Genomic DNA, 15,061 nt, shown 5'->3' on the forward strand with positions numbered 1-15,061 from the left:
CCCTGGGGGACACCAGTAGTGAGAGTATATGGTGCAGACACAGATGCTCTCTATGTCACCTGGTAGGAGAGACCTGCCAGGTGGGATGCAACCAAAAAGTGTGCAAAGCCTGAGACACCCTGAGAGGGTGGAGATGAGGATCTGATGGTTCACAGCATCAAGGCAGCGGATAGATCTAGGAGGATGAGAACAGAGGAGAGAGAGTCAGCTTTGGAAGAGCAGCGAGCCTCTGTGGCACAGAGAAGAGCAGTCTCGGTTGAGTGACCCGTCTTGAAGCCGGACTGATTAGGGTCAAGAAGATCCAGTCCAACTAGCAGCAAACCTAATGACTTGGTGGAGGTAGAAAGTGTTATAGATTAGTGTTACGGAGCCAGTATTACATGTCAAATGTACATGGCCAGTTTCTATTTAGACCACATCTACAATCATCAAAAAATATTTTATCATAGATCTCTAATGGTCATGCCAACCATGTCGCTATTCTTAAATCAAAAGTGTAAATTTCAAATCATTTGTAGACTGCAAACTGACAGCAAGAAGCCCAACCAGATATAATATTTGACTTAAACATAATAATTTCAAACCTTGCTTGCATTATACGATCACATGTGTTTGTATATTATCTGTGGGAATACTTGATAACAGTTTTCCAAAATTAAAATCACTTGGAGGTGTTTTTACAGTCTTTTCTGTCCAACAATGAATACATATATGTGTGTATGTGTGTTTTCTGTTCAGAAAACTTGGGCCCAGAAATTCAAAATTGGACAAAGGCTATGCTCGAAGCAAGACAACTGTTCGCCTGTAACAAGGTGCAAAAAATGCAAAGGAAGATTATGCAAAGGCTTCATAGGACTCCTATTATACAGTACCAGTCAAACGTTTGGACACACCTACTCATTCCAGGATTTTTCTTTAGTTTTCCTATTTTCTACATTGTAGCAACCAACAAAAAAAAAACATTTTTGGTTACTAAATGATTCCATATGTTATTTCAGAGTTGTTGATATCTTCACTGTTATTCTACAATGTAGAAAATTGTAAAAAGAAAGAAAAACCCTTGACTGAGTAGGTGTTGTGAGGACAGACACTGGGAGATAAGAAGCAAATTATCAAGGCACAAAGCTGTAGATGTAGACACAGGAGGCAGAGGGTTGGTGTCTTACAATGTTTATTCATCCAAAGGGGTAGGCAAGAGAACGGTCGTGTACAGGCAAAAGGTCAAAACCAGTTCAGAGTCCAATAGGTACCGAAGGGCAGGCAGATTCAAGGTCAGGGCAGGCAGGATGATTAGGCAGGCGGGAAAGTAGTCCAGAGTCAGGCAGTGGTAAAAACCGGGAAGACGATCAAAAGAGAATAGAAAAGGAGTATGGGGAAAACCACACTGGTTGACTTGACCAAACATACAAGACGAACTGGCACAGAGAGACAGGAAACACAGGGATAAATACACTGGGGAAAATAAGGGACACCTGGAGGGGGTGGAGACAATCACAGGGACAGGTGAAACAGATCAGGGCGTGACACAAGTACAGGGAGTGAACATTTAATAAACAACGGACATGAAACAGAACACGAACAGCGTCTGGACAGGGGAAACAAAATAACATTCATGCTGACACGGGGATCAAACTGAGGAACAGACAGATATTGGAGGGGCAATCAACAAAGTAATGGAGTTCAGGTGAGTCCAAAGAAGCACTTATGCGTGTAACGATGGTGACAGGTCAAATTAAATCAAATGTATTTATATAGCCCTTCTTACATCAGCTGATATCTCAAAGTGCTGTACAGAAACCCAGCCTAAAACCCCAAACAGCAAGCAATGCAGGTGTAGAAGCACGGTGGCTAGGAAAAACTCCCTAGAAAGGCCAAAACCTAGGAAGAAACCAGGCTATGAGGGGTGGCCAGTCCTCCTCTGGCTGTGCCGCGTGGAGATTATAACAGAACATGGCCAAGATGTTCAAATGTTCATAAATTATTTACCTAGGCAAGTCAGTTAAGAACAAATTCTTATTTTCAATGACAGCCTAAGGAACAGTGGGCTAACTGCCTATTCAGGGGCAGAACAACAGATTTGTACCTTGTCAGCTCAGGGGTTTGAACTTGCAACCTTTTGGTTACTAGTCCAACGGTCTAACCACTAGGCTACCCTAGTGGTTAGAGCCAGCATGGTCAAATAATAATAATCACAGTAGTTGTCGAGGGTGCAGCAAGTCAGCACCTCAAGAGTAAATGTCAGTTGGCTTTTCATAGCCGATCATTAAGAGTATCTCTACCGCTCCCGCAGGTCTGGGACAGGTAGCACGTCCAGTGAACAGGTCAGGGTTCCATAGCCACAGGCAGAACAGTTGAAAATGGAGCAGCAGCACGGCCAGGTGGACTGGGGACAGCAAGGAGTCATCATGCCAGGTAGTCCTGAGGCATGGTCCTAGGGCTCAGGTCCTCCGAGAGATAGAGAAAGAGAGAATTAGAGAGAGCACACTTAAATTCACACAGGACACCGGATAAGACAGGAGAAGTACTCCAGATATAACAAACTGACCCTAGCCCCCCGACACATAAACTACTGCAGCATAAATACTGGAGGCTGAGACAGGAGGGGTCAGGAGACACTGTGGCCCCACCCAATGATACCCCCAGACAGGGCCAAACAGGAAGGATATAACCCCACCCACTTTGCCAAAGCACAGCCCCCACACCACTAGAGGGATATCTTCAATCACTAACTTACCGTCCTGAGTCAAGGCCGAGTATAGCCCATAGGTGTGTGTAATGATGGGCAGCCTCGCGTGCCAGGGAGGGGGAGCGGGAGCAGGCGTGACAGGTGTGTTCAAACTTTTGACCTGTACTGTATGTAATAAAATGAAAGCAGAATTCTCAGATACGTGTTGAAGTGTATGAAGGAAAAAGGCCCTCATGGCAATCTGTTTTGGACTTCTGGGAAAATGTCAAAACGGAGCTGGGGGCATGTTCACATGGCAATTTGTACTGGGTGTAGTTGGGAACAGGCCCTCACGTACCTGAGCACAGCTCAATCTTCTTAAAACATCACTCTTTGTGGCCCCGCAAATGCATTCTCCTTAACTGGATAAAAGACCAGCCACCAACAATAAATCAGTGGTATTGTGAGATCTTTAAAGTATTGGCACTGGAGAACATGAGTGCTACATTTAGGAACAAGGAAGGAGATTTCTATACAATCCACTTTTTGCTATCTCTTCCCCATAAACTTGCAGATACCCTAAGAAGTGTCAATATAAACATTAAATGAACTTATAGGTCAAGTGGACCCTAGTCGCTTTGTTGTAGAAAATAAATACAATTTGATTTGATTTTCTTTTATATCTTGCTGTATAGGCCTCTATACTCTGTTAGGTGTATTTTACACACTACAGCCAATTATTAGTGGTATGCAAGGAAAATTAATGGTATGTAAGGAATGTAAGGAAAATAAACGAATGAACATTTAATTTAAGTCATGTAAAATTAAGAGCAGAGAACTGAAAGGGAATGTACAATTCTTATTGTTTTTGAATTTGTTGGTTATGTTATGTTTATTTCACCTTGTTTCATTATGGAATTCAAATATATGTACATTTTATTTATTTTACTAGGCAAGTCAGTTAAGAACAAATTCTTATTTTTCTAGAAACAGTGGGTTAACTGCCTGTTCAGGGGCAGAACAACAGATTTGTACCTTGTCAGCTCGGGATTTGAACTTGCAAGCTTCCGGTTACTAGTCCAACGCTCTAACCACTAGGCTACAAAAGTTTGGACACACCTTCTCATTGTCAGATCTCTCCAAGGAGACGTGGGTGTAGAGTCAGGCGCAGAAGAAACAAGTTCCGAAGGAAAAGGGCGTATATTTAAACAAGTTCAAAATAACAGGACACCGGACGTACAACAGTAGCCACAAAACCCCACTCAGACACAGTCCAGGGAAAAACCACCTGTTAAAAATGAACAAAAGAAAACGCAACCCAAAACTCACTGACAGTGAAGCAAAAACAATCCCGCACAAAAACCCAAAGAAAATGGCGAGATTAAATACCAGGTGAAACACAAAACAGACATAACCAAAAGAAAAGGAAAAGGGATCGGTGGCAGCTAGTAGACCGGCGACAACTACCTCTGAGCGCCGCCCGAACAGGGAGAGGAGCCACCTTTGGTGGAAGTCGTGACAGGACCCCCCCCTGACGCGCGGCTCCCACAGCGCGCCGATGCCGGCCTCGAGGACGACCCGGAGGGCGAGGCGCAGGGCGATCAGGATGAGGCGGTGGAACTCACCCAGCAGAGATGGGTCCAAGATGTCCCCCACCAGCACCCAGCACCTCTCCTCCGGACTGTACCCCTCCCAATCCACGAGGTACTGCAGGCCCCCCACCCGAGTCCAGAATGGACCGTACAGTGTACGCCGAACCCCCCTTAATGTCCAGGGGGGGCGGAGGGACCTCCCGCAACTCAACGTCCTGTAGTGGACCAGCTACCACCGGCCTGAGGAGAGACACATGAAATGAGGGGTTAATACGATAGTAAGAGGGGAGCTGTAACCTATAACACACCTCGTTTATTCTCCTCAGGACTTTAAATGGCCCCACAAACCGCGGACCCAGCTTTCAGCAGAGCAGGCGGAGAGGCAGTTTTTGTGTCGAGAGCCAGACCCTGTTCCCCGGTGTGAACACGGGGGCCTCACTACAGTGGCGGTCAGCGCTCACCTTCTGTCGCCCACCGGCCCGTTTCAGGGATTCCTGGACGGCTCTCCAGGTCTCCTTTGAGCGCTGCACCCAATCCTCCACTGCAGGAGCCTCGTCTGACTCTGATGCCACGGTACCAGGACCGGCTGATAACACAACACACACTGAAACGGCGACAGGTCCGTGGAGGAGTGGCGAAGTGAATTCTAGGCCATCTCGGCCCATGGGACGAACCTCGCCCACTCTCCAGGCTGGTCCTGGCAATACGACCGCAGAAACCTGCCCACATCCTTGTTCACTCTCTCAAACCTGCCCATTACTCTTGGGGTGAAAACCAGAGGTCAGGCTGATCGAGACCCCCAGATGCTCCATGAACGCCTTCCAAACCCGGGAAGTGAACTGGGGACCCCGATCAGAAACTATATCCTCAGGCACTCCGTAGTGCTGGAAGACGTGTGTAAGCATTCTGTAGGTCCGTAGGGAGACCGGGCAAAGTGAGTGGAGGAGGTTCTAACCGAGCTCGATGTCCGTGTCCAACTCCACAGCCAGCAACTCCCGATCCCCCACATCATAGTTTTGCTCCGCCGGACTGAGCTTCAGGAGGGGCGAAGCTTCGGGGGCGTTCCCAAGCGCTGCGATAGCACGGCTCCAACACCAGCCTCGGACGCGTCCACCTCCACTATGAATGCCAGAGAGGGGTCCGGGTGCGCCATTACGGGAGCATCGGTAAACAACGCCTTCAGACGCCCCCCCCCCCTTCAGCAGTGAGGTAATGGGAGCAGCCACCTGCCCAAAACCCTGGATAACCCTCCGGTAGTAATGGACGAACCCTAAAAACCGCTGCACCTCCTTTACCGTGGTCGGAGTTTGCCAATTACGCACGGCCGCAATGCGGTCACACTCCATCACCACCCCAGATGTGGAAATGCGATACCCCAGGAAAGAGACGGCTTGTTTGGAGAACACACATTTCTCGGCCTTGACATACAGGTCATGCTCCAACAGTCGCCCAAGTACCTTGCGCACCAGAGACACATGCGCGGCGCGTGTGGCGGAATAGACCAGTATGTCATCGATGTAAACCACTCCACCCTGCTCGTGCAGGTCCCTGAGAATCTCGTCAACAAAAGATTGGAAAATGGATGGAGCATTTTTCAACCCTTAAGGCATGACTAGGTAATCATATTGGCCAGATGTGGTAATAAACGCGGTTTTCCACTCATCTCCCTCCCAAATTCACACCAAGTTATATGCGCTCCTAAGATCCAGTTTTGTGAAGAAGCGTGCTCCGTGGAATGACTCCACCGCCGTGGCGATGAGAGTAGCGGGTAACTGAACCCAACTGTGATGGAATTTAGACCTCTATAGTCAATGCACGGACGCAGACCTCCCTCCTTCTTCTTCACAAAAAATAAACTTGAGGAGGCAGGTGAGATGGAGGGCCGAATGTTCCCCTGTCCCGGAGATTTGGTGACATATGTCTCCATAGCCACCGTCTCCTCCTGTGACAGGGGATACACGTCACTCATGGGAAGTGTATATTTGAGATTCTTCAAAGTAGCCACCCTTTGCCTTGATGACAGATGACACGCTTGGCATTCTCTCAACCAGCTTCATGAGATAGTCACCTGGAATGCATTTCAATTAACAGGTGTGCCTTGTTAAAATCTATTTGTGGAATTTCTTTCCTTCTTAATGCGTTTGAGCCAATCAGTTGTGTGTAACAAGGTAGGATTGGTATACAGAAGATAGCCCTATTTGGTAAAAGACAAGTCCATATTATCGCAAGAACAGCTCAAATAAGCAAAGAGAAATAACAGTCCATCACTACTTTAAGACATGAAGGTCAGTAAATGCGGAAAATGTAAAAACCTTAAATGTTTCTTCAAGTGCAGTCGCAAAAACCATCAAGCGCTATGATGAAACTGGCTCTCATGAGGACCGCCACAGGAAAGGAAGAGCCAGTCAACCCTGCCTCAGAGGATACGTTCATTAGAGTTACCAGCCTCAGAAATTCCAGCCCAAATAAATACTTCATAGAGTTCAAGTTACAGACACATCTCAACATAAACTGTTCAGAGGAGACTGTGTAAATTAGGCCTTCATGGTCAGATTTCTGCAAAGAAACCACTACTAAAGGACACCAATAAGAAGAAGAGACTTGGTTGGGCCAAGAAACACGAGCAACGGACATTAGACCGATGGAAATCTGTCCTTTGGTCTGATTAGTCCAAATTTGCGATTTTTGGTTCCAACCTCCGTGTCTTTGTGAGACACAGAGTAGGTGAACAGATGATCTCCGCATGTTTGGATCCCACAGTGAAGCATGGAGGAGGTGTGATGGTGTGGGGGTGCTTTTCTGGTGACACTGTCAGGGATTCATTTAGAATTCAAGGCACACTTAACCACAGCGTTCTGCAGCGATATGCCAGCTCTTAGTGGGACTATCATTTGTTTTTCAACAGGACAATGACCCAAAACACACCTCCAGGCTGTGTAAGGGCTACTTGACCAAGGAGCATGATGGACTGCTGCATCAGATGACCTGGCCTCCTCAATCATCCGTCCTCAACCCAATTGAGATGGTTTGAGATGAGTTGGATCTCAGAGCGAAGGAAAAGCAGCCAACAATTGCTCAGCATATGTCGGAACTCCTTCGAGACTGTTTGGAAACATTCCTCATGAAGCTGGTTGAGAGAATACCAAGAGTGTGCAAAGCTGTCATCAAGGGAAAGGGTGGCTACTTTGAAGATCTAAAATATAAATATATGTTTAAAACTTTTTTAGTAACCACATGATTCTATATGTGTTATTTCATAGTTTTGATGTCTTCACTATTATTTTACAATGTAGAAAATAGTCAAAATAAAGAAAAACCTTTGATTGAGTAGGTGTGTCCAAACTTTTGACTGGTACTGTATGTACAATTTGTTTATGATGTTGACCTGAAACAAGGAAAATGATATAATAATTACAAATATATATATTTAAAAGAAAATTTGAGGCTGCAAATAAAACCACCAGCCGGCCAATTTGTTTATGATGCTGAGTTGAAACAAGGAAAAATATACTATAATAAAAAATATGTATTTCTAAAAGAAAACTTGAGGTTGCAAATAAAATCACCAGCGGGTTTTATTTGCTAGGGGAACCCTGGTATAGAGTGTGATTTGTGAAGTGAATCAATTCGCCCTCCCCCCGTTCAGCTTGAACTGATTTTATTGCTGAGGATGAGAGCTTAAGGGTTCCCTCCTCTCCTAGGCCTTCTCCAGCATGGCTTTACAGCAGAATCTCTGGGGATTATGACGTCACGGCCCCTAGTTTGCGGACAGGGAATTGAATCACCCATTCAGGGATCACCGACTAGGATTAAGTGTGGGTAGGTAGTAGCAGGTAGCAAGTGAATGATTGGGAGCCATTGGTTACAGTACATGTATTGTATGTCTCTGTGAAAGAGTACTGAAGTAACTGGAGAGGTTGGATGGTGGGGTTTTGCTAGCATCCTACTGAAGATGAAACATCAGTGACGTGAGAAGTTTGGGTTTTGTGGAACTTCTCTCAGCTGGAAAAGTGAGCATACTGAGTGGTAAGTCGGCTGCACTGTATTTATACAGTCAACAGGATTCTATCTATGAAAGTACATATTATTGCATTAGCACTTGGCATTGACAGTGTTCTGGCTTGTATTGCTATAGGCTACAATAGGCTTGTATTGCTATAGGCTTGTATTGCTGTAGGCTACTATAGTCTTGTATTGCTATAGGCTACTATAGGCTTGATGCAACAAGCTTCTGTTTCAATGTCATGTTTTCTTTTGGAAAGACATTAACTACTGTTGTGTTAATCAGACGTTTTGTTTTATCCCCTAACCAATTTATCCTCACATGCCAAAGAATACTTAATTAGGAAATCTATTTGATTGAGGACAATTAGGATTCCATTGATAAAGACTGTAAGAGGTGCAACTAACTTTCATGTCATTTCCAGCCTGTCCAACTTTGGGCAAGAACACCAGACCAGCAAGATGAAGGTGAAATGGACCAAGTTAGGCATGGTCGTCTTTTTGCTGATATCCTTGGTCATGACGGCATGCTTTATTTGGCAGTACAGGATGCCAAAATTAAAAATAGGTAAGAGTCAAAAGAGAATTTCCCCTCCCATGTGTGGTTCCATACATCCATTGATTCAAGAGCCATTCTTGTGTGTTCTAATGGGGGACCGTTGAGGTGTAGCCATTTCGCCCAAGCAGACAAAAATACTTAGATGTCGGTTTTAACATGGAAACACTTTTGTACATGTGGCTTCCTTATCCTCTTTGGCTTAATTGCTCGTTTGCAGGGGCTGCTGGGGATTACACAAAGCTGCTGGATTACCGGGCCCTTTAATGCAGGCTTTAACACCAGGGGCGGGAGGGAGGAAGAGTATGAAGTGGTACGAAAGTGGGTGTTCCTGTACAGGACACATACTGTAGATCAGGCATGTGCACAAATAGGGGTCTACCTGTGCCCTGAGCACCTGCTCCTTTGTCCTCTCACTCACCAAGTGTACTTTTGGGTGGTTGTATAGTTATTATTTGTATTATAATTATACCACCACCCCCAGCACCCCCTGCAGCATGAGATTTGAGGAACACTTGATTTATATATTTATCAATATTTGGTCTGGTTGGCTGACAGCCTATGCGCAGCAGAGCGAAGCAGAAAGACATAGAGAGGAGCAGCTACATCTGCGACCCTCTGATCTCCGACCCTTCTTCAGTCAGGGTTTGCACTGTGTCAGGTCAGCAGAGCAGCAGCAACACAGGTAGTCTACACTCTAGCTACCCACCGTACAGTGCCTTCAGAAAGTATTCATACCCCTTGACTTATTCCACATTTTGTGGTGTTACACACAATGACAAAGTGAAATCTTGTTTTTAGAAATGTATCTAATTCACATAAGTATTCCCACCCCTGAGTCAATACTTTGTAGAAGCACCTTTGGTGGTGTTTACAGCTGTTACATAGTCTTTTTGGGTAGGTCTCTAAAATATGAAGAGTGGTACTCAGTAAAGTGTTGTGTCGGGTTTTGCCCCTAACATTTGCCACATTTTATGCAGTATTTGTGTCTTGTTGCAAACAGGATGCATGTTTTGGAATATTTGAATTCTGTACAGGCTTCCTTCTTTTCACTCTGTCATTTAGGTTAGTATCTTGGAGTAACTACAATGTTGTTGATCCATCCTCAGTTTTTTCCTATCACAGCCAGTAAACTCTGTAACTGTTTTAAAATCACCATTGGTCTCATGGTGAAATCCCTGAGCAGTTTCCTTCCTCTCCGGCAACTGAGATAGGAAGGACACGTGTATTTGTAGTGACTGGGTGTATTGATATACCATCCAAAGCCTAATTAACAACTTCACCATTGCTCAAAGGTATATTCAGCGTCTGCTTTTTATTTTATTTTTACAAATCTACCAATTGGTGCCCTTCTTTGTGAGGCATTGAAAAACCTCCCTGGTCTTTGTGGTTGAATCTGTGCTTAAAATGCACTACACTAGTTGCTATCTAGAACCTTAAGCGGTTCGTCTGTCGCCCTTTTTTCATTTTGAGCACCTGCCCCGTGAAAGGTCTGTGCATGGCCCTGCTGTACATAGCCTGGTACAGAATAACATAAACTGGCAACAGAATGAGTATTGTCTACCATTTGTAACACAGACAAATCCTCACACCAGATAGTAAATTACACAACTAATATGTGAGATAAGGTGACCTAAAACAACCACAATGGTTAAATGTCAACACTTTAACATAATGGGACCATGTTGCCAAAGAAAATTGGATGAACCTCCCTCACTCAAACAGTCTTTTTCTGTTGCAACTGAAAATTATTGGCCCAGTTTGGTACCACGTGAAGTGTGATTCACCACCTGCACTTGTTACACCCCCTTTCTTTCTGTCCACAGGCAATGTTGTGAACATTGAGGTGAAGGAGGAAAAGTTGTGCCCTCGTTTCCCTGAGCCAGTACTCCTGGAACATCCCATCCCTGCACTCAAGGAAGCATTAGAAAAGGTCGACAATAACATTTCAAATCGTGAGATCATGAATGGAATTTGTTTGATAAAAACCGTAAATTAGACAAGCACTAGATATACAGACATGTGTAGCTGCTTATTTGGCATTGACTTTACTTGACTTTGTCAAACATGACAGATTTGCCCTGGGCAGAACGCACAACATGCACATTTTTCATCACAAGATGCCATTTTTTTTCCCCATACAGATAGATGTTGTCCTAAGGTTAAGTATTCATGACACTACACTACCAGCTCTGTCTGCCATCGTTGTCTTCAACGACTCTGTGCTGTGGAACGGAAACTTTGGCAGAAGGAACGGGAGTGATCCCTCCTCGCCTCCACCCAACGAATACACAGTGTACAGGTGAGCTCTGCTCTCCTCTGTTGTTAAAACATTTGTTAGAAGCTTGTTAGATGAGATTTACATGATTTCTGTGACAGATGTGTGTCTATTTCCAGAGACTTGGTCAGGTTGACAATGAGAATATTGGGGGATTTGCCACAAAGGTGAATGGTTGCAGGAGTAATAACACTCAACAACTGTTTCCCCAACAGAATTGCAAGTCTCTCAAAGATCTTCCCGACACTGATGCTGTACAAGCTATGGGAGGAGGGGAAGGTGGCCTCCTTGGATGACCCTTTGGAGAAGTATGCGGCAAACTTCACCATCAAGAACCCGCTGGGGAAGCGGCGGGGAGTAGTGGATGTCAAGGCTGGTTCTGACAGAGATACCCAACCACGCTCTCCCTCTGTCACCCTGCGCAGGATGGCCGGTCAGCTCTCTGGTGAAGGCACTCTTCCTCTTCATGGCTGTACATTAACCTTAGCTTACCTTGGCCATTGCGTGAGTGGAGAGAGAGGCTATACTTAGATCGATACATGTCCCTAATGATGGCGGTAATAAGCTCCTGGCCTATTAGCCTTTTCTCCTGACCAGATCCCTCGGACTGTGCTGTAATGTAATGTACCTGAGGAAAGCACTACGTGATAAAGGAAGTTCCCTTGTACATTCCTTTGACTCCAAAACGTTTGACATTATTTTGACTCCAGAATTTGTTTTGTCTTCAGGGTTACCCAGACGGCTTCGGTCAACAAATCTACTCTGGGGTGGAGACACAGAGGCTGCTATAGATCTATTACAGGATGATGTCCTGGTGGCAGACCCAGGCACCAAGTAAGATGCACCTCATTCCCCTTCCTGTTAAGAGCTTATCCAGTCAATTTTGGTAAAGGGTGGTGGTGATTTAATGTGACTGTGACATGGGGTTGCAGGTTACCCTAGTGGTTAAGAGCGTTGGGCCAATAACCGAAAGGTTGCTGGTATGAATCCCAAAGCCGACTAGGGGAAAATTCTGTTGACGTGTCCTTGAGCAAGGCACTTAATCCTAATTGCTCCTGTTTCACTCTGGATAAGCGTGTCTGCTAAAATGACTTAAATGTAAAAATCACCAATACTTCCTCTCGCTTCCCTAGATGTCACTACAGCAACGTGGCCTTCTCTTTATTGGCTAATGTCTTGGCCGAGAACTTTGCAAAATCCGACTACGAGAGCTGGGTGTCCGACAACATCCTGGAGCAGCTGGGGATGGAGGACACAGGCTTTGATATAACCCCAGCCATTCAGAGCCAGATGGCAGTGGGCGTGTACAGCAGCGGCCAATTGGCACCCCTCTACGACCTGGGCTGGTATCGGCCCGCTGGCCAGATGTACTCCACGGCGGCCGACATGGCCAAACTAGCCATGGTGCTTCTGGGGGCTTACAGCCGGCCCCTCCTCCAACATGACACCCTGAAGACTCTGCTGACCCCTCTGTTTCGCTGCCACCAGGGCTACTTCGCCAACTACACCGGCACGCCCTGGGAGGTCAACGAGCAGCTGGGCTACGAGGTGGTTCGTAAGGACGGAGACCTGGACGGCTACGCCACCACCTTCTCCCTGGTTCCCCGACTGAAGCTGGGCCTGGTGGTGCTGATGGCCGGGGTGAGGCCGCCAATAATGGACGGGGATCTGGTCACTCAGGCATACAGCCATCTCATCCCAGCCATGGAGAGCGCTTTCAGGAATGCACAGCGCAAGCTCTCGCCGCCACCCGACCCCACGCCCTATGTGGGCCTCTTCACCTACCAGAACATGACCTTCTATGAGATAAAGGCGAGTTTGGGCGGGGTGCTGGTCATGCAGCAGTTTGGGCCCCAGGTGGACACCATGATGCTGGCCAAGTACAGGACTATCAGGCTGGACTTCCTGCAGGAGAGGGTGTTCAGGGTGGTGTTCGAGGGGGAGTACCCCTGCAAGCTGAAGGTCAACAGCATCTCAGTGTCTCTGGAGACCCAGGACAGGCAACTCTTTAACTTCTATTATTTCAACAAGAAGGGCGTGTCGCCTGGATTCGACTCTCCTGGGCTCAACACTTACAAAGTGCTCCGGATAGCTCGACGGCCAATCTTCAACAGTTAAACCCTGAACTGTTTTTATTGTATGGAATCACAGATGGAATTCTGGATTTTAAGTGGATAATTTCAGAGCCTGAACAGTATGCAGAGACTTTGGAATTTTAATTGTTCTACCCTTTCAAATGCTTATTTTTTTTATGTGTATGACGTGAATGAGTGAATGAGTAAATTGTTGTTTTTCCTACAGTGAATGTCAGAGGGCCTTGTTATTGTGTTCTGTAAAGTAGTGCAATTGTAAGTCGTTTTATAATTATCTTATCTTCAATGTAAATTGTCTTCCATGCAAATATCATGCTGTCTCTTGCGTGAAGTTATTCTTATTGAATGATGCATCATTAAGGTTACATGAAGGTTAAATTAAATGGGTGCGTTATATTGTTTGTTATACTGTGGTGACACATTCTTTCTGTTACCTTGTTACTTCAATGAAAGAAGCTGTCGTCACTATGATAGTTATTTGTCTCACAACAAAATATGACTGTGGTGAAAATTCTGTAAGCTAATGTCCACTTTTCTCACTTTTAATTCATTTAAGTGCCTCAAATGACCTTGGGAAAGAAAATCCTGTTGTCTAAATGTTTTGTCTCCACATTTTAGATGGCAAGTGCAGAGCTCCCTGGCCTAAAGGAAAACTCCATCCAAAAATGATATTTCTGGATTTGTTTTGTTAGTCCATTGTTGATATAGTCCCAAAATGTTTTGCATGTCAGGAAAACAAGTTTCAACATATGTAACTTTCAAAATACAATAATACTGCATTCATACAATGCAATTATACAAAATTGAGTAGAGTCCATATACTGTCAACACAAATAAACTAAAAGAATAAAAGAAACGTCCTCTCACTGTCAACAGCGGTTATTTTCAGCAAACTTAACATGTATAAATATTTGTATGAACATAAGATTCAACAGCTGAGACATAAACTGAATAAGTTCCACAGACATGTGCCTAACAGACATGTGCCTTGTAATGCACAGCATTGAGATGGCCTGCAATGACAACAAGCTCAGTCCGATGATCCTGTGACACACCGCCCCAGACCATGACGGACACTCCACCTCCAAATTGATTCCGCTCCAGAGTACAGGCCTCGGTGTAACGCTCATTCCTTTGACGATAAACGCGAATCCGACCATCACCCCTGGTGAGACAAAACCATAACACGTCAGTGAAGAGCACTTTTTTGCCAGTCCTGTCTGGTCCAGCGACGGTGGGTTTGTGCCCATAGGCGACGTTGTTGCCGGTGATGTCTGGTGGGACCTGCCTTACAACCGGCCTACAAGCCCTCAGTCCAACCTCTCTCAGCCTATTGTGGCCAGTCTGAGCATTGATGGAGGGATTGTGCGTTCCTGGTGTAACTCGGGCAGTTATTGTTGCCATCCTGTACCTGTCCTGCAGGTGTGATGTTCGGATGTACTGATCCTGTGCAGGTGTTGTTACACGTGGTCTGCCACTGCGAAGACGATCAGCTGTCCGTCCTGTCTCCCTGTAGTGCTGTTTTAGGCGTCTCACAGTACGGGCATTGCAATTTATTGCCCTGGCCACATCTGCAGTCCTCATGCCTCCTTGCAGCATGCCTATGGCACATTCAGCAAAATGTGAAGGGACCCTGGGCATCTTTCTTTTGGTGTTTTTTAGTGTCCTAAGTTTTCATAACTGTGACCTTAATTGCCTTCCACAGGTGCATGTTCATTCATTGTTTATTGGTCATTGGACAAGCATGGGAAACAGTGTTTAAACCCTTTACAATGAAGATCTGTGAAGGTATTTGGATTTTTACTAATTCTTTTTGAAAGACAGGGTCCTGAAAAAGGGCCGTGAGTTTATGACTGAATCACAGTAAAAAGAACA

The 15,061-nt window shown here is 45.5% G+C and overlaps 1 protein-coding gene across 1 annotated transcript; it reads left to right on the forward strand.

Annotated features, from left to right (window-relative positions):
* Nucleotides 1-8,093: 8,093 nt before the first annotated feature.
* LOC139417243 (putative beta-lactamase-like 1) lies at nt 8,094-14,029 on the forward strand. Its single transcript, XM_071166490.1, has 7 exons — nt 8,094-8,283; nt 8,685-8,827; nt 10,642-10,748; nt 10,960-11,117; nt 11,309-11,538; nt 11,822-11,927; nt 12,227-14,029. The coding sequence occupies exons 2-7, from the start codon at nt 8,722-8,724 to the stop codon at nt 13,209-13,211; spliced, it is 1,692 nt and encodes a 563-aa protein (XP_071022591.1). The 5' UTR covers nt 8,094-8,283; nt 8,685-8,721; the 3' UTR covers nt 13,212-14,029.
* Nucleotides 14,030-15,061: the final 1,032 nt, after the last annotated feature.

Source organism: Oncorhynchus clarkii, chromosome 9 (assembly GCF_045791955.1).
Source record: "Oncorhynchus clarkii lewisi isolate Uvic-CL-2024 chromosome 9, UVic_Ocla_1.0, whole genome shotgun sequence".
In the NCBI taxonomy this organism is placed as follows: domain Eukaryota; kingdom Metazoa; phylum Chordata; class Actinopteri; order Salmoniformes; family Salmonidae; genus Oncorhynchus; species Oncorhynchus clarkii.